The sequence below is a fragment of the Gossypium hirsutum genome, chromosome A06 (assembly GCF_007990345.1).
Source record: "Gossypium hirsutum isolate 1008001.06 chromosome A06, Gossypium_hirsutum_v2.1, whole genome shotgun sequence".
NCBI classification, from domain to species: domain Eukaryota; kingdom Viridiplantae; phylum Streptophyta; class Magnoliopsida; order Malvales; family Malvaceae; genus Gossypium; species Gossypium hirsutum.
Genome location: NC_053429.1, coordinates 1,289,283 through 1,308,530, shown reverse-complemented (window position 1 = coordinate 1,308,530; position 19,248 = coordinate 1,289,283). Strand labels below are relative to the sequence as shown.

Genomic DNA, 19,248 nt, shown 5'->3' with positions numbered 1-19,248 from the left:
AGAAAAAATAAAAGCTACATAAATTAATTTTATCTTTGATTTACTAACCTGTCTTGCTTAGTTTTTTCATTAATATATATTTATATCTATTTGATTTTCAACAATATCATTTTCAAAATTTAAACTTATATCTCCTTTTTAAAAGTATAATCTACCTTTCTATTATCGATCATCAAATTTCTCTAGAAGTATTGAAACTCAGTTCCTAAAACTTGTAAACTATAATGTGAATTAGAACAAGTGGTGCTGCAATTCGACCCCACTAAAATAATTTCCTCCCTCAATTTTCTCGGTCAACAATACGGCAAAGATAGAATTAATAGATTTCAAACCATATATTGAAAAATAAAAAATCAAACAATAACGGTTAAATTAAATTATTAATTTTGTTCCATACATAATATTTTTCAGTTGGAATATGTTAAGTTATTAAATTTTTTAAGTTTTGAAATTTTAATTTTCACACACGTTGATAAATTAATTAGATTTTTTGTGAATAATATGTGAAAATAACAAGCTGATAAAACATTATATATATGATGATATATTTACCGCTTCTGATTTTAGAAATAACATAATTTAATGAATTTAAAATTATCATTTAGCGATAATTGAAAATTTAAAATTTGGAAAGTATAGAAATCAAATTAAAGCCACAACTTAATTTAGCAAAGTATAAAACCGGATATCAGAATTTAACCTTATTAACCCTATAAATCCAACTCCCTCATCTCTGCTATTGCATATAGATCATAGATTAAAGTAGATATCCAGCAATGGATTATTTCCGTTCAGTCACCGCAACTTCAATCATTCGTCCAAAGTTCGTAATCATGGAATTCTTAGGTTACAACAACGCCATGATTGCCACTGCTCCTTATGGACCTTATTGGCGTCAAATGCGTAAATTCGCCACTATTGAGCTCCTCTCAAGTCATCGCCTCAACTTTCTTAAACATGTAAGGAATCCCAGGTGAAAGCATCACTGCAACAGTTATATCAACTACGGAACAAGAAGAAAAGTAGTAACAGTGACAAAGTAATGGTGGAGATGAAGAGAAAATTTTTTTAATTTCATTTCGATCCTTCCAATACAAATTTCTTGACTATGCTTCTGTTAAAAAGGAAAATTTTAGCCTAAATAATTTAACAATTGTTTCTTAAGCATGCTCCTAAAAATTCAATTCAACATTCATATTGATTTCAGAATAGCTTTGGAAAATCTCCAAAACATATTCTATATATAAATATTTACCCAAAATTAAAATGATTTTATATCCTCCTCTAACTTTTTAAAATATTAATATTTTAGAAATCCAACCATTGAATTTGTGAAAACATTTATACATGCATATAAATTTTTAAATCGATTTGATATTTTCATCATATTAATCTAAAATATTACTATATTAATATATATTTAATGATTAAATTTTTTTCACAAAAATTATAAATTAAATTATGCTAAATTTAACATTCATAATTTACATAAATGAAACATGAATGTCAACTATTAAATTATGAAAATATTAATCATAAAAAATTATAAAAAGGAAAATATAACATCACTATAGTTTTACATTTATGTAAATGATGATGAACAGACTAATGTATTAATTTCATGGAAAACAATAAGTGAACCAATTTCATTTTTCATCTTGTTTTTATTCGGAAAAAAGTGTTCAACGATAATTGATTACATTGTTGATTTTCTAATGGCTTCAAAATTCCAATTTCAGTAACGTAAGTTAATGAAAGATCAATATACGATAATTACGTAAACACCACCACATTGCATATATATATATATATGTATGTATGCATCTTAGATTGAAAGTAGGAATTTGGCGATGGATTATTTCAATTCACTCACAGCAACTTCAGTTGTTGCAATCATTGCTTTTCCACTACTATTTCTTTTCTCTTTTCTATGGTTATCAAGAAGAAACACAAACTCGAAGAAAACAGTACCAGAAGCTGGTGGAGCATGGCCTATTATTGGTCATCTACGCCTCTTAGGAGGGCCACAGCCACCTCAAATAAGCTTGGCTAACTTGGCTGACAAATATGGAAGAATGTTCACTATCAAGTTGGGTGTGTTGTTCCAATAGGGTCGGAAGCGTGTAAATTATTGTACTAAAAAATCACACAAAGTTTAATTCTCAGGGAAGAGAGGTGGATCACAAGGATCTCTTAAATACCAAGTCTTTCCTTAGTCAGAATATTCCTTCTAACGTAATTTAATAGCACAATTAAATACTACTATTATACCCTCAAATATTGAAAGAAAAATAGGACAAAAAGAACACAAGAGTTTTAACGAGGTTCGGTAAATTATACCTACGTCCTCGGGCTACTAAAACCAGATGATAACTTTACTATCTCCAAAATATTACAAACAAATAGAATTCCTTAAGAATTCTCAAATGGGAGAAGAGAGAAAACTAAGAGAGAAAGATTGGTTGGGATGAATTGAAATGAGAAATGAGAAGGCCTATTTATAGTTGAGGTTCAAGGACCAAACAATAAATAGTCCATTATCTCAAGGACCAAAAAAAATTATCCCTTGCCACTTTTCCAAAGTTGGTGGTTGTCATTATTGATTGTCTCCCATTAATGTTAATGGCAACCATTATTAATTGTCTTCCATTAATGTTAACAATCTCCACCTTGAAGATTTGATTAGGATAATCACATCTTCACACACTTCCTTCAACTCCCCAAATTCGATAAAGCTATCTTTTGTAGTGCCTACAAATGCGCTCTCGAGCGCCATACACCTGAAGGTGCTCAAATTCTCAGGATGTTAATCAAGTTCAAACAATGATTAAACTTGATTGTTGTTACCACCTTGGTCATCATATCTGTGGGATTATCTGCTGTCGGAATCTTCTGAAGTAGAATTTTTCCTTTTTCAAAGACTTCCCGCACAAAGTGATATCTTACGTTGATATGCTTGGTTCTTGAATGATAGACTTGATTTTTCGCTAAATGAATAGCGCTCTGACTGTCACAATATAAACTTATGTGACTTTGAACAACTCCTAAGTCTTTCAACAATCCATTAAGCCAAATAGCCTCCTTAACAGCTTCTGTAACTGCCATATATTCTGCCTCTGTAGTAGACACAGCTACTGTAGACTGTAAGGTAGACTTCTAACTCACTGGGGCTTTCGCAAGAGTAAACAGATACCCCGTAGTTGAACGACGTTTATCTAAATCACCAGCAAAGTCGGAATTAACATATCCAACTACAAACTGACCAAGTGCTTCATCCTGTTCAAAAATTAAACCAACATCTACGGTTTTTCGAAGATACCGTAGAATCCATTTCACAGCTTGCCAATGTCCTTTTCCAGGATCATGCATATACCTGCTCACAACTCCAACAACTTGTGAAATGTCAGGCTGCGTACACACTATCGCATACATCAAACTCCCAACTGCATTAGCATATGGGACTTTTGCCATATATTCTCTTTCTTCTTCAGTTTTTGGAGATAATTGAGCACTAAGTTTCAAATAAGAAGCAAGTGGGGTACTTACATGTTTTGTGCTTTCATTTACACCAAAACATTGTAATACCTTTTTCAGATATTGCTTCTGATTCAAACAAAGCTTGCCTCTCTGTCTATCTCTACTTATCTCCATGCCGAGAATCTTCTTAGCCTCACCTAGATCTTTCATCTCGAACTCTTGATTCAACTGAGCCTTCAGCTTATCTATCTCTTTTTGGCTCTTCGAAGCGATTAACATATCATCAACATACAAGAGTAGATAAATGAAAGATCCGTCATGCAGCTTCTGCAAATACACACAATTGTCATATTTGCTTCTTGTGTACTTCTGCCTTCTCATAAAGCTATCAAATCGCTTGTACCACTACCTCAGGGATTGCTTCAATCCATATAGCGATTTGTTCAGCTTACAAACCCAATTTCTACCACCAGCATCTGTGTATCCTTCGGGCTGAGTCATATAGATCTCCTCTTCTAACTCACCATGCAAGAAAGCCATCTTAACATCAAGTTGAGCTAGCTCCAAATTCAACTGTGCTACCAAGGCCAACAAAATTCTAATGGAGGAATGCTTCACAACAGGGGAAAATACATCATTGTAGTTAATTCCCTCCTTCTGAGCGTAGCCTTTAGCTACCAATCTTGCATTGTAGCGAATATCCTTCTTGCTAGGAGATCCATCTTTCTTTGCGAATACCCACTTGCATCCGATTGCCCTTTTACCTTTCGGTAATTGCGCCAACTCCCAAGTATTGTTCTTCCGGAGAGACTGCATTTCTTCATCCATGGCGCTTTTCCATTTATCACTTTCTAAGCTTTGCATTGCTTCTTGATAAGTGATAGGAATATCTTCAACAACGGGAAGGGCGTAGGCCACCATATTAGTAAATCGAGTAGGTTTACGAATTTCTCTCCGTGGCCTTGCAACTACAACTGGTTCTGGTGTACTTAGTGGTTCTTGGGTCAGAACCTCTTCAACCTCTAATTCCTCCATTGTGGCTGGAGAATTAGACTTATTAACTGGGCAAATCCCCATCTGCTCAAACTCCACCTGTTTTGGAGTACACTCCACCTGCTGTGGAGTATTGCTCGTCTGAATATCTTTATCTGCTACCTTTTTCAATGTGGCAGATTCATCAAAGGTAACATCTCTGCTACAGATCATTTTCTTTGTGCTTAAGCACCAAAGACGAAATCCCTTCACTCCAGAAGTGATTCCCATAAAGAGAGCTTTCTTTGCCCTCGGATCTAACTTTGACTCCTTCACATGGTAATATGCAGTGGTTCCAAACACATGTAAGGAATCATAATCTGTAGCCGGTTTTCCAGACCATACCTCCATAGGAGTTTTTCTTTCTAATGGAGATGATGGCAAACGATTAACAAGATGGCCAGCGTATGTCACAGCCTCAGCCCAAAATTGCTTGCCCAACCCAGCATTGGACAACATACATCGAACTTTCTCCAGCAATGTTCGATTCATACGCTCTGCCAATCCATTCTGCTGTGGTGTATCCCTAACTGTGAAGTGTCGAACAATACCATACTCTTGGCACACATCGAAGAATGGATCACTTTTATATTCCCCTCCATTGTCCGTCCTAAGCCGCTTGATTTTCTTGCCAGTCTGGTTTTCGATCATAGTTTTTCATTTAAGAAAAACTCTAAGCACTTCATCCTTAGTTCTCATGGTATACACCCAAACTCTTCTGGAAAAGTCATCAACAAAAGTAACAAAGTAGTGTTTTCCTCCCAATGAAGGTGTCTTGGAAGGCCCCCACACATCTAAGTGAACATATTCCAAAATACCTTTTGTATTATGGATAGCAGTACCGAATTTCACTCTCTTTTGCTTTCCCAGAACACAATGCTCCCAAAATTTTAATTTGCAAGCCTTTGTACCTTTCAACAATCCTTGCTTTGCTAGAATTTGCAAGGATTTTTCGCTGGCATGTCCCAACTTCATATGGCACAACTGTATTGAGTCCAATTCTTTGTTGCCGGAAGCTGCAGCGACTGCTCCAATAACTGTACTACCTTGGTAGTAATACAAGTTATTTTTCCTGATGCCCTTCAATATCACAAGTACGCCAGATGTCACTTTCAAAACCCCATCTCTCATAGTAACAACTGAACCATTGGATTCCAGGGCTCCCAATGAGATGAGATTTTTCTTCAAACTGGGCACGTACCGAACATCAGTCAGAACTCTGGTTGATCCATCTTTATTCTTTAATTGGATTGAGCCTATCCCAACAGTTTTACAGGCATTGTCATTGCCCATATAAACAACTCCTCCATTTAGTTATACTAAATCAGAGAACCACTCCCGGTTAGGGGACATATGATAGGTACAACCCGAATCCAATATCCACTCATCTGAATGGAACGACGATGATGATGCAACCAGTGATAGTTCAGAGTCACTGGTATCATGCTTTGCAACACAAGCATCTACAGCAGCTTTTCCCTTATTCTTCAGCTTTGGACAATTTTTCTTCCAGTGGCCTTTCTCATGACAAAAAGCACATTCATCTTTCCCGAGTCTGGACTTTGACTTTGATCTCCCCTTTTTAGTTTTCTTCCGAGTGTATGAACGACCTCAGACTACTAAAGCTTCTGTATCTCTGATTGAGTTTTTTTGTTTGTCCTTCTTTCTCTATTCATAACTGTATAAGGCCGCACAGACTTCGCTCAGAGATATATCACTCCTGCCATGAAGTAGAGTAGTTTCTAGGAACTCAAACTCCTCAGGAAGTGACCCCAACAGCATTAAAGCCAAATCTTCATCTTTGAATGTCTCATCCATATTCAGCAAATCAGTGACTAACTGATTAAATTTGGTGATGTGATCATTCATTGTGGTACTTGGGACGTATGTGAAGCGAAACAGTCTTTTCTTCAAGTGGAGCTTATTTTGACTGTTTTTCTTCAAAAAATTTTCTTCAAGTGCCACCCACAACTTATTTGCAGAAGTCTCCTTTGAAAAAGCATACCTCTGCTCTCGAGAAAGGCATGATCGAATTGTGCCACATGCCAACCGATTGATCGCCTTCCAATCTTTCTCCTGTACATCATCTGGTTTCTCTTCATCAATGGCAATGTCTAGACCCTGCTGAAAAAGGGCATCTAGAACCTCACTTTGCCACATACCAAAATGGCCCGTGCCATCAAAGATCTCCACGGCCAGTCTTGCATTTTCAATTGTTGGTCTTGTCCACATGGACGATGTTGAAGCTCCTACACCGACCGTTTTCTCCATAATCTTTCAATATACCTAAGGAAATCTTTTCTGATGTGGAAGATCAGTTCAAACTGCAACCACAGAGCATACTACGATTAACCTTCGGCTCTGATACCACTTGTTGTTCCAATAGGGTCGGAAGCGTGTAAATTATTGTACTAAAAAATCACACAAAGTTCAATTCCTAGGGAAGAGAGGTGGATCACAAGGATCTCTTAAATACCAAGTCTTTCCTTAGTCAGAATATTCCTTCTAACGTAATTTAATAGCACAATTAAATACTACTATTATACCCTCAAATATTGAAAGAAAAATAGGACAAAAAGAACACAAGAATTTTAACGAGGTTCGGTAAATTATACTTACGTCCTCGGGCTACTAAAACCAGATGATAACTTTACTATCTCCAAAATATTACAAACAAATAGAATTCCTTAAGAATTCTCAAATGGGAGAAGAGAGAAAACTAAGAGAGAAAGATTGGTTGGGATGAATTGAAATGAGAAATGAGAATGCCTATTTATAGTTGAGGTTCAAGGACCAAACAATAAATAGCCTATTATCTCAAGGACCAAAAAAAATTATCCCTTGCCACTTTTCCAAAGTTGGTGGTTGTCATTATTGATTGTCTCCCATTAATGTTAATGGCAACCATTATTAATTGTCTTCCATTAATGTTAACAGGTGCGTAGAGCTTTGGTGGTGAGCAATTGGGAGATTGCTAAAGAATGTCTCACCATACATGATAAAGCACTCGCCACTCGTCCAAAGGCAGTAGCCATGGAACTCTTAAGTTACAACCACGCCATGATCGCCACTGCACCTTATGGGACTTATTGGCGTCAAATGCGTAAGTTCATCATTATTGAGCTCCTCTCAAATCATCGCCTCAACTTGCTTAAACATGTAAGGGAATCCGAGGTGAATACATCACTGCAACAGTTATATCAACTATGGAACAAGAAGAAAAGTAGTAACAGTGACAAAGTATTGGTGGAGATGAAGAGATGGTTCAGAGATGTTACTCTTAACGTCATACTAATGATGGTTGTAGAGAAAAGAATACCAAATTCATACGAAGGTGTTGAAACCGTGGAATGGAAGAAGTCGGTGGACGAATTCTTTGAACTAGGTGCGAAGTTCGTGACGGCAGATGCATTTCTGTTTTTGAGATGGTTAGACATCGGTGGAGAAGAGAAGCGCATGAAGAAGGTATCCAAAGAATTGGACCAACTTGTTGAGGGATGGCTACGAGAACACAAGGAAAAGATAGCTGAAAATGAAGCAAACAGTGAAGAAGATTTCATGGGAGTGATGCTAACTAAGCTCCGTGATGTTGAGGAACATGATGCAAATACCATCAACAAAGCTACCAATCTCGTATGTTCATTTCTTAAATTTTTTAACTATAATTCATATTTAATCTTTTTATTGCCTGCACATAATTGATGATTCCCTCCTTGTTGTCAACGGTTGGTGCTCATTTCTAATTGTTTGATTTGGTTTCTTTATATCATCAGCAGTTTTTGTTCACTTTCTGCCCTCTTTAATGTTGTTTGTATACTCTGAACCGATCAACTGTTCTGTTTCCTATAAATTTTAAACACTTGTTGCCTTGTTTCATGATTGCTTGTGTTTTCAAATAGTTTAAGTGGGGTTCTTCTGACAATTTTTAAGTTTATCCAATATAATTGTTGTTTGATAGATTCTTTTAGTTACTTGGATTGGATTTTTGAAATTGATAATTTAAAGTTTTTTTGTTTTTTTCAAAATAGCACTTAGAGTTTGGTTTTTATTACACATTTTAATTTTTTTTTTCTAATTTCATTAATATTGGGTCATATGGACCAATCAAGTTTAGATACCGACACATATGCCATATCATTAGCTGGTGCACTTACTATGTGTAACAACATGATTAGTCTACATCATTCAATTTTAACGGAGTTACAAACATGGACTAAAATGTGTGATAGAAACCAAAGTATCAATTTAAACATTGAAATCTAACTTAGATACCAAAAAGTAAATATACCATAAAAAATATAATTCTTTCTTCTTTTAATAAAATTATTTTGGCTCTAAAACCACTCAGTACTGATTTTTTTATTATACATGATGTAACAGTCTCTTGTACTAGGCGGGGAAGATACCACATCAATTACAATGACATGGGCTTTAGCTTTATTGCTAAATAACCGTGATGCATTGAACAAGGTCCAACAAGAATTAGACAGCCATGTAGGCAAGGATAAGCTATTAGTAACAGAATCAGATGCCAAGAATTTAGTGTACCTTCAAGCCATCATTAAGGAAACGTTACGTTTATATCCCGCTGCTCCACTCTCAGTGACCCATGAAGCCATTGAAGACTATACAGTTAATGGATACAATATTTCAGCTGGTACTTGGCTTATTTTCAATCTTCACAAGATCCATCGTGATCCCCACATATGGACAAACTCAAATGAGTTTCGACCAGAAAGATTTATGGCCACCCACAAAGACTTTGATGTGAGAGGGCAAAATTTTGAATTGATTCCATTTGGTAGTGGTAGAAGAATGTGCCCCGGAGTTTCATTTGCACTTCAAGTTTTACAACTTACGTTGGCTAATGTGTTGCATTGGTTTGAGTTTGAAACCCCATCAGACGAAGCAATCGATATGCGTGAAGCACCAGGACTGACAAGTCCTAAAGCAACTGCATTAGAAGTTTACATATCTCCTCGCCTTCCTACCTTTGTTTATAATTCCACTAGCTAATTTGGTTGTAACAATTATCCTTAGGACAATAAAAAATCATCATGTCAGTCAATTTGGATCTAAGATTTCATTCAGTTAAACATATTCTATCATGTCCAATATTGTATTTATTAGGTTTTATTATTTTATTGTTCACTTATTTCGAATATTAGATATTGTTTAAGCATTTTTAAGTTGTTTAAGAGTTTATGTTTCTTAGTTAAATAAGAAAATTTAGTTTAAAACTACTTCTTGTTTAGATTAATTAAATGTTTCTTCATTGTTCATTAAAGACAAACAATTATCTTGATTAATAAAGTTTTCAACTCTAGGAGTTAGTTCTTTGTGCAAGATTTAATTGTTGTGATTTTTAGAATTAATTTAATTATTTTTTAATTGATCTTATAGCTTGAGCTATGGAAGAAAAATAATTTGAATATCTTAATGCTCAAGTTGAATAGTTCATCAGTTTAATCGAATTCTTTTATTTATAAATACATTTATAATTTATTATTTTACCCAAATTTATTTTGAAATAAAGCACTCAGTCCAGCTTAAACCGAATTTTAAATAACAAATTTTGAATTAAACTCGAGTTTTTCACTATTTGAACTTGGGTCAATTCGATTGTTGTCTTAATCCCACTCCAGCCTGAAAAAAAGAGATGAGCCCTTTATATTTCGTGGACCCTAAATCATAAGGCCCATCAATCAATAAGTTTAAACCTATTGGGCTATACACCCTTGCTTTGCAGGCTATTTTTTAGCTAAAATTTCTCATGCCATTTGAACAATGAAATCATGATTATTAAATAATATGTAATAGTTTTAATGTTTATTTTGATACTTAATTTTTTCTAATTTGATATTTAAGAGTTTTTTTTTGTCTTACTTAAGTACTTAAATTCGTTTTTAATATATAATTTGGTATCTATTTTTTTTTGTTTCAATTTGGTACTTATATTTTTTTATTAGAGTATGCGTGTCAAATATTCATTGAGTCATAATATCATTTGGTATGAATACCAAATTGAAAATCAAAACTAAACCCAAGCACCAAATTTAAACAAAAAAAATTTTCTATACTAAATTAAACATTGAAACTAAAATAAAATAATAAATATTATATTAAAATCCGATTTTATTTTTATATTCTCACTTTCTTTGTTTATTCTCCTTTTCTACTCAATCAAATATTCTTTAAAACCTTCCAAAATTGAATTTAAAAGTTAACCATTTTAGTAATATAAGTGAAACAAACAATAACCCCAAACCCCTGAGAATCCAAACATTATAGAATTTTCCTAGAAAATCTTCAATTACAAAGGCAATTTGAAAACAGCACCCAAATAAGGGTGACTCATTCGTGAAACCATGGTGAGTACTTGATGTAACATCAACCTAAAATGGTCCTAATGGACCATTACCCAACTTCCCTATATATCATCATCATCATCAAAATCGTGGTCCTTCAAAAAGGGATCGCATTAAAACCCCAAATTTTCATTTACTATCATCACATGGGTGACTTCTACTGTCACCTCTTCTTACACTTCATTGGTTGTTCTTACATAATAGGTCATCATCTCCTCGAGATCTCAGCCTTGAAATCATGCCCATGCATCAATCTTGATGTAGCTTCATTGAGTGGGTCTCAAAATTTTGTCCCTTTAGGCTCAAGATGGCTGTATCCATGGATGATGGTCACCCTACAATCAGGGGAAAACTTTAAGCTTTCTTAAATTGATCAGACAGGTATTTCTTGTCATTTTCATTTGTTTTTATTCCTTTTTGACCCCTAGTAGTTGTTTTGATTGAATTAATTTGAATACAAACTGAAATTTTGAATTTAGTAGTAAGTAGGTTTGTTCATGGGCCCAAAAACAGATGAGAGAGTTTAAATAAAATTATAAACTTGAAAAATACATTTAAAAAAATAAAGTCCGTCTAAAAAAATGAGTCGGGCCTTAGGTAATCTTTTTTAGTCTTGGTCCGGCTTGAATTAGCAAAAAAAAAAAGAAAGAAATCTGATATTTTTTTTTGTTTTCTTCCTATTTTCCTGTTGTTTTCTCACTGTTTTACTATCATTTCATTGTTATATTACTATTATTTTATTGTTATTGTTATTGTTTGGATATTGTATAATTTTTGTTTTATTATTAATTTTGTTATTATTTTAGAGGCATTTGCTTGTTAAGTTAAACCTATCTTAGTATTATTTAAGTATAAATACTTTTTTAATTTATTTTCAATTTGTTGGGAAATATTTATTTTAATATTTTTAGTATTTTTTATGTATTATATTTTTAATTTTTTTATATAAAAAATAATACAAAAAATTTAATTCGAGTAGGTCAGGCCTAGGTTTTAATATCTTTATCCAGGTTGGGTTTAGGTAAAATTTTAAACTCATTTTTTTATGCTAGGCTGAACCCGGGCTTAAAATTTTGACAATGCCCAACTTGAACTCGGCTCAACCCATAGACAGGTTTAGTAGTAAGGTATATTAAATTATGTGGGTATACTGAATGATACATTAATAACCAAATGCAAAAAGAATAAAAGATTAAACACAAATAGTGCAAATTGGGTTTAAATCTATATCTACGAGGCCTTACTTAAAGAAAATTTCACTATACAATACCAGCAGTGATTTAAGCCGAATATATTTTAACCGTTGGATAATTGCAATCTCACACGAGTACACTTAGTATAAATTCTCCCTTCTTTGCCTTTCCTACCAGGGACAAAGCTAAAATATTACTTTAAGAGATCAGTGGTGAATCATAAATTTTTAAGAGCCAAAGTATAAATTTACCATTATACTAACTTATAATTTTTAAATTTTTGAAATAGCTTGAAGTGTAAATCCACCCTTAAGACTGAATTTGTAGAGAAAAAACCCTCTCTGCATCATTGGTCTTTTTCACCCAAATCATTGAAAGGTGTGTTTCAATGTTTTGTTTTCTTATCCTCGAGCTAAAGCTAGAAACTAACAATGGTCTTTTTAATAACTTTTTATAGGATATTATCGTATCTGATCTTTTGATATAATATTTAGAATTATTTATAGTCCTTTATCGATTTATAAATAAAAAGATAATATGCTTTAACGCACTCAAATCTACTTTTTCTATATTGACAATAATATTTATACCAATTATTATTTTATATGCAAGAATAATAATCCGTGGTCTACAAAGTAACCATATTGGTTAAAGTGATCCTAATTAAAAATAGATTAATTAACAATTTATGTAGAAGAAAAAACTTAACTTTGAAGTTGAGAACAAATTTTGTCTATGTATTTGGTTTTTGGGTAAATTTTATCACTAATCACTAAATTATAGATCAATTTACATTTTAATCACTTAACTAAAAATTACAATTTGATCATTAAAGTTTTCAAAATTAAAGTACTTTTTTAATTGATATAATAATAATTTTAATTTTAATTTTTTATTTTTTTTTCAATTTAACCCTGATTAAATATAAAATGATAAAAATTTATATTCTTTTAAAAATTTAAAAAATTCTAAAAATTAAAATTAAAATAAAAGAAATTAATTTTTAAACCTTCCAAATTTTCTCACTTATTATTTGTATAAATATATATACCCAATACCCATTTTTTTTAAAAGGGAAAAAAGTAAAAACATTAATCAAAATTATTGATTTCTATGTTTTTTTACCTCTTTTATTTCTTTACATAGTTTTTTCATTATATTTCCTATTTTTAAATTATTTTAAGTTTTTTTTATCATTTTATATATAATCAAAGTTAAATTGACAGAAAATAAATATTAATATCTAAAACTATTATTATACCAACTACAAAATACTTACTAACAATCCGGCGGACAAAAAAAAATAAAAATTTATTGACCAAATTGTAATTTATTTTAGTTAAATGAACAAAATGAAAACTTACCTATAATTTAGAGACTAATAGTGCAATTTACCCATGTTCTTTTGGGGGTCGATAACGACATGATCACAGTGTTAAAAAGTTTCAATCTTTTTCTATGGGACCCCAACATGCTAGCTCATAAACAGTCAACGAAAACCAAACCTGTCCCTCCCTGTCTTCCCTTTCTTTATGAAAAACCAACCCGATCAAAGCACTTGATCAAATACACCCAAAAATCTCAAAACACCCCATTTACTTTCTCTGTTTTCTTGCCCACCCCCCAGAGCTAGAATTTGGCTTTAGTCCTTAAAATTTTTTTTTTCATGGAGTTGAGCCTTAGGCAACGCTCCACCACTAGCAGGTTAGAAAAAGTAGTGGTTGCTGTTAAAGCAGAAAGGGTCATCTCTAAAACTGCTTTAGCTTGGGCACTCACTCATGTTGTTCGTCCTGGTGATTGTGTTACCTTGCTTGCTATCTTCCCTGGTGAAAAAAAAGGTAAATTTTTTGCTTAATTTTCTTGATGGGGTTGTTCAAGTCATGATTTTTTGTTGAATTTTTGTTGAAAAGGTAAAAGATTTTGGAATTTCCCGATATTGACGGGTGATTGTGGTAGCAATATGAAGGAGGAGTTGCCGGAAAAAATTTGTCAGATCTCTGAGTCATGTTCTCAGATGGTACTTCAGTTTCATAATCAAATTGAGGTAATTAAAGTTATTTAATTTCTCAGTTGAGTTTAGCTTTAATGGAGGTCTTTGGTCTATTTGTTTCTAAGAACTTTTCAGGTAAAAGTAATTGCATTTTGCTCCTAAATTAATCTCTTTCTATTAGATCAAATAGCCAACCGAATAGCCAACCGATCGATCTGTTTAGTCCATTTAAAATTGATAGAAATCATAAATTAATAAATGATAAAATTATATCCGCATAACTGTATAATTATTCTATTAACCACGTCAGTTTTTAACCGTAAAAATGAATAAAATTTTTAATAGAAAAGTTCAATTTACTATTTAATTGAGACTAATTTTTTTCAATTTTTCAAATAATTTATCTCTTAAGATACTTTTACCGAACTTTTCCCAAAGTAACATGCAACGAATCTTTAGAAGATTCTTGGAAACCTAAGAGGACTTAAAGCTTAAGCTTTACTGTCAAATGGAAACAAAAATATATTAATGATTAGAGGGCTAATTTAGACTTTAGGGGGTGTTTGAATTTGAATGGCATTGCCATGTGCATGATGACCATTATTGCCAATCAACATTATTAAAGCTATTTTTAATAAACTCCCCCATGAACATGAAGTGGGGTCCTTTAAAATTCTTTGCTTGTTTCATCCCTCTTTTTATGTTCATGAATGGTAGCTGAATTTTGCAATGATTCATTTATTTATAGGGACTAAATGCCAAACAAATAATGAGTTCTTTTAATGGCAGGTTACTGTGAGGATTAAAGTGGTGTCTTGTACAACTGGCAGTTCAGTGGTGGCTGAAGCAAACAACAATGGTGCCAATTGGGTCATACTGGACAAGTAATTTATCCATACAAAACAAAAAAAAAAGTATTATTTCTTGTTTCTAAGCTATTAGTTTAATTGGTTTGGTCATAATTGTGGTTTATCCCCTTTGCATATCCATGCTTTATACTAGTTTATTATAGAATATGTTCCTATATCACTGATTATGTCTGTTATAATGCTACTTTTGTTGTTATTCATGTATAGAATGTTACTCTATGCTACCATTGTTAACCAATTCAAAGGAAAAACAAATGGGAATATGATCTGGTTGAATGCATTGTGGTCTGTAATATGTTGGAATCGATTTGCCGTGGCCAAAACTCAGTATCTTGAACTTCTTGTCATTGTGTTTTGAATCAGAAAACTAAAGCAAGAGCTGAAACATTGCATGGATGAACTTCATTGCAACATTGTAGTAATGAAAGGTTCTCAAGCAAAAGTTCTTCGGCTTAATTTGCAATGCGCAAATGAACCTCGAACTCCTTATTACTCGGCTGCTTCTTCACCAGTTATGGATGTTGGAGATCACCTGGGACATAGGATGAAGCATTCTACTCCAGTTAGTAGCCCTGAAGAACCGAGTACTTCGTATTCAAGAACAAGCCAAGAGAGATTGTTACCGAGTTCCGATTCAGCAGCATCACTTTTCCTTGTCTATCAAGAAAACCCTCTTTTCGTGGATGATAAGAACGAGTTGGATAACCAACTTACCGTTCTTGATTCAGTTGGAGAAAAGCTTATAAATCTATCAGCAAACTCGACGTCCTCTGTGAAAAATAACGACAAGAGTATATTTTGGATACCCCAAAATCACAATGACGAAAAGCCTTGCAAAACCCGAAGTGGTCGAAATATAGTCATCCCTCCTAGTTCAAGAACCTTGCTCGACAAGTTTTCTCAATATGATCAAGATGCAAAGGAAGGTAGACTTGTCAATACAGACTACATGGTTAACTCAAACATTAGAGATGCGGTTGCATTAGGTCGAGCATCCTCGGTACCTCCACCGTTATGCTCGTTTTGTCAGCACAAAGCACCAGTCTTTGGCAAGCCGCCGAGACGGTTTTCTTACGAGGAGCTAGAGGAAGCTACTGATGGATTTGCAGAAGTGAATTTCTTGGCAGAAGGTGGTTTCGGTGTTGTTTATAGAGGGATTTTACGAGATGGTCAAGTTGTAGCGGTGAAGTTGTTAAAATTTGTTGGTTGTCAAGCAGATATCGATTTCTGTAGGGAGGTACAGGTTTTGAGCTGCGCGCAACATAGGAATGTCGTGTTGCTAATCGGGTTCTGTATCGATGGTAATAAGAGAGTCTTGGTTTATGAGTACATCTGCAATGGATCCTTAGATTTCCATTTACACGGTATCCTTTATTCTCGTTTCTATTTCTCTCGAGATCATTTTTTGTATTCCTCTCTTACGGTTTACATATCTGGTTGACAGGAAGCAACAGGGCCTCGTTAGATTGGCAATCAAGATTACGAATAGCAATCGGAGCAGCACGAGGCTTACGATACCTACACGAAGATTGTAGAGTTGGTTGTATTGTACATAGAGATATGCGGCCTAAAAACATTCTCCTAACTCACGATTTTGAGCCTCAGGTACTTTCAATTTATTTTTGGACATTCCCGAGAGTGTTAGATTCTATGTGTATTCATTACGATAGACTCACGATTTTGAGCCTCAGGTTACTGATTTTGGCCTCGCTAGATGGCATTCCGATCAATGGACAGTTGGAAACGAAGAACAAACCGTTGGAACTTCAGGGTACTTTCTGAGTTCGTTCTCTAATATTTACTCTACTTGTGAACATTTCTATCATTCTAAAGGGACCTCAAACAATGACTAAATCCAGGTACCTTGCCCCGGAATATTCAGATGGCGGAAGGATTACGCAAAAAGTTGATGTTTACGCATTCGGGGTAGTGTTATTAGAGTTACTAACAGGTCAAAGAATCAGCGACTTACAATATTACAAAGGCCAGAATTTCTTATCAGACTGGTTCCATCCTCTAGCCGCATTAGATTCGAATCAAATCATGACAAATATTTATCAATTGCTTGATCCATGTTTAGCCTCCGGCAAAGTCCGGGACTATACTCATCAACTCCAAGCCATGGCTCGAGCCACTTTCTTGTGCCTAAGTCATGATCCAGAATCACGACACCCGATGTCAAAGGTACATACCTTGTCCTGCAAGTTTCTAATTCATTTCGTAATCCTTTTTCATAATCTTTGCTTGTCATTTGCAAACTTTATTAGATACTTAGAATTCTTGAAGGAGGAGATACCAACGTTCCTTTGAGTTTAGACCTGAACTCGATCGGCAATCGAAGCGGCCATTTACGTGGATTGAAAACTCAAACACAACCAGAATCTACGAGACGGCATTCTCGAAAACTTTCGCATTGACCGAATCGTTTCGAAAGACCGAAACCGATGCTTGTATAGTTTGAGAGTATCATCACATTGATTCCTCCTTCTCCTTTTCATGTAATTTCTTCTTCTTTTTTACAATCTACTACCATTATTTGCTTTTATTTGAAGAAACTGTAATATTGGGAATTTGCATACTTGTAATATGATTTCATTTGTTTGCTCAAATTTGTCCATATATACCAAAGTATACACAAGTATTTTGTACTAAAAAAAAAATTCTATAATAATAATCACTTTTATTATTCTTGTTGTTATTTAATTGTTTACTAACTAATTCAGGTTTTCAGAACCGAATCAGCGGTCGAACCGGTTAGATCATCGATTTTTAATATGATAAATCATTAAAAAATTCATTAAAAATAAAAAAATAAAGAAAACTAGTTCAATCTGTCCATATTGATTCGTGGGTCAATTGGTCTAACCTCTCTAATTGAATTGGTGTTCTAATTGAATTCTAATTTAACCATTTCGATCCGGTTCAATAAGTCACTCGATTTGAATGATTTGTGAAGTCGAACCGGTTAGATCATCGATTTTTAATATGATAAATCATTAAAAAATTCATTAAAAATAAAAAAATAAAGAAAACTAGTTCAATCTGTCCATATTGATTCGTGGGTCAATTGGTCTAACCTCTCTAATTGAATTGGTGCTCTAATTGAATTCTAATTTAACCATTTCGATCCGGTTCAATAAGTCACTCGATTTGAATGATTTGTGAAGACAAGGACCAAAATGGACGTTGTAAAAGCAACCTTTCCCAAGAGCAAAGCCTAAAATTATTTTTAGGAGGTCAGATTGAGTATATTTTTATGAGAGTTAAAATGTAATTTCATAATTATATTTGTACAAGCCCAATCTGAACTAGCCCAAACCCAAGACCCAAAACAGACCCAAAGCCCAATCTGAACCAGCCCAAACCCAAGACTCAAAACAGACCTAACCCCTAACCCTAGCCGCCGCACCCATCACCTACCCTCTGCCACCGCCACCAACTCCCTGCCACCGCCGCAACCACCACTAACCACTCCCATCAAAACACCTGCAAAACACGCAAAGAACAGCAACCAAAATGAAAAGAAAAGGCATGTAATGTTGGCTATAAAAGCCATGTTTATTGACTGTAAAAAGGGGTTCGGCCCTTGTTTTTCCGGAGAGAAAAGAAATAAAAAGGTTGAACACTAATCTTTGACGGGATTTCTTTTTTTTCTATCTACTGTTGCCATTTTTTACGATTCTATTTCTTTCATTTTTTTTACACAAAAATATAAAGAAAAGATTAAGAAAGAAGCTTATTACCCTTTTCTTTACGTCGCCGGAGTGCTCAGGAGGCCGAGGAGAATCATCGGAGAGAAAAATGGAGACTTTTGGTCTCCCCGCCGCCGTACACGGTGGCGCCGGCGCCGGAGGGCGGCGGCCGGTGCGGTGGCCCTCGGCCGGACCCTTGGCCGGCGCTCAGAGAGAAAAGGGGAGGGTTGAGAGGTTTTGGGTTTTTTTTTTGAAAAAAAGAAAGAGGAAATGAAATTTTTTGGGAAAATTTTGAATATATAGGCGTGTGAAACGACGCCGTTTTGGCCCAGCTCCATAACGCCCAAAACGGCGTCGTTTTGCTTTGGATCGGGCCGACCCGACCCGCTCCTGGAGGATCCGCGTGTTTTCGACGGAAGGGCTAATTGCACCTTTAGCCCTTCCGCTTTTTAATGGTTTTATAATAAAGTCTTTTATTTTTTTAATTTGGCCCCGCGTTTTTTATCTTTGTTTCGAGTTGGTCCACTGCTGCGCTGTGTTTTGGGGGCTTTGGGTTATTTACTATTTTGATCCCCCTCTTTCGGCGCGTCACAATTTAATCCTCTTTACTCTTTTTTTATTTCGATT

General features: G+C 34.3%; 2 protein-coding genes across 2 annotated transcripts; both read left to right on the top strand.

The window, feature by feature from the left end:
- The first annotated feature begins 776 nt into the window (after positions 1–776).
- On the top strand, positions 777–9,525 carry LOC107935601 (cytochrome P450 CYP82D47). Its single transcript, XM_041115898.1, has 3 exons — positions 777–959; positions 7,447–8,142; positions 8,890–9,525. Exons 1-3 carry the CDS (start codon positions 777–779, stop codon positions 9,523–9,525), a joined length of 1,515 nt encoding a protein of 504 aa, XP_040971832.1.
- A 2,404-nt stretch (positions 9,526–11,929) lies between these two features.
- On the top strand, positions 11,930–17,615 carry LOC107935608 (inactive protein kinase SELMODRAFT_444075). Its single transcript, XM_016868234.2, has 8 exons — positions 11,930–13,908; positions 13,981–14,114; positions 14,850–14,944; positions 15,293–16,293; positions 16,374–16,534; positions 16,621–16,700; positions 16,789–17,113; positions 17,197–17,615. The coding sequence occupies exons 1-8, from the start codon at positions 13,737–13,739 to the stop codon at positions 17,344–17,346; spliced, it is 2,118 nt and encodes a 705-aa protein (XP_016723723.2). The 5' UTR covers positions 11,930–13,736; the 3' UTR covers positions 17,347–17,615.
- Positions 17,616–19,248: the final 1,633 nt, after the last annotated feature.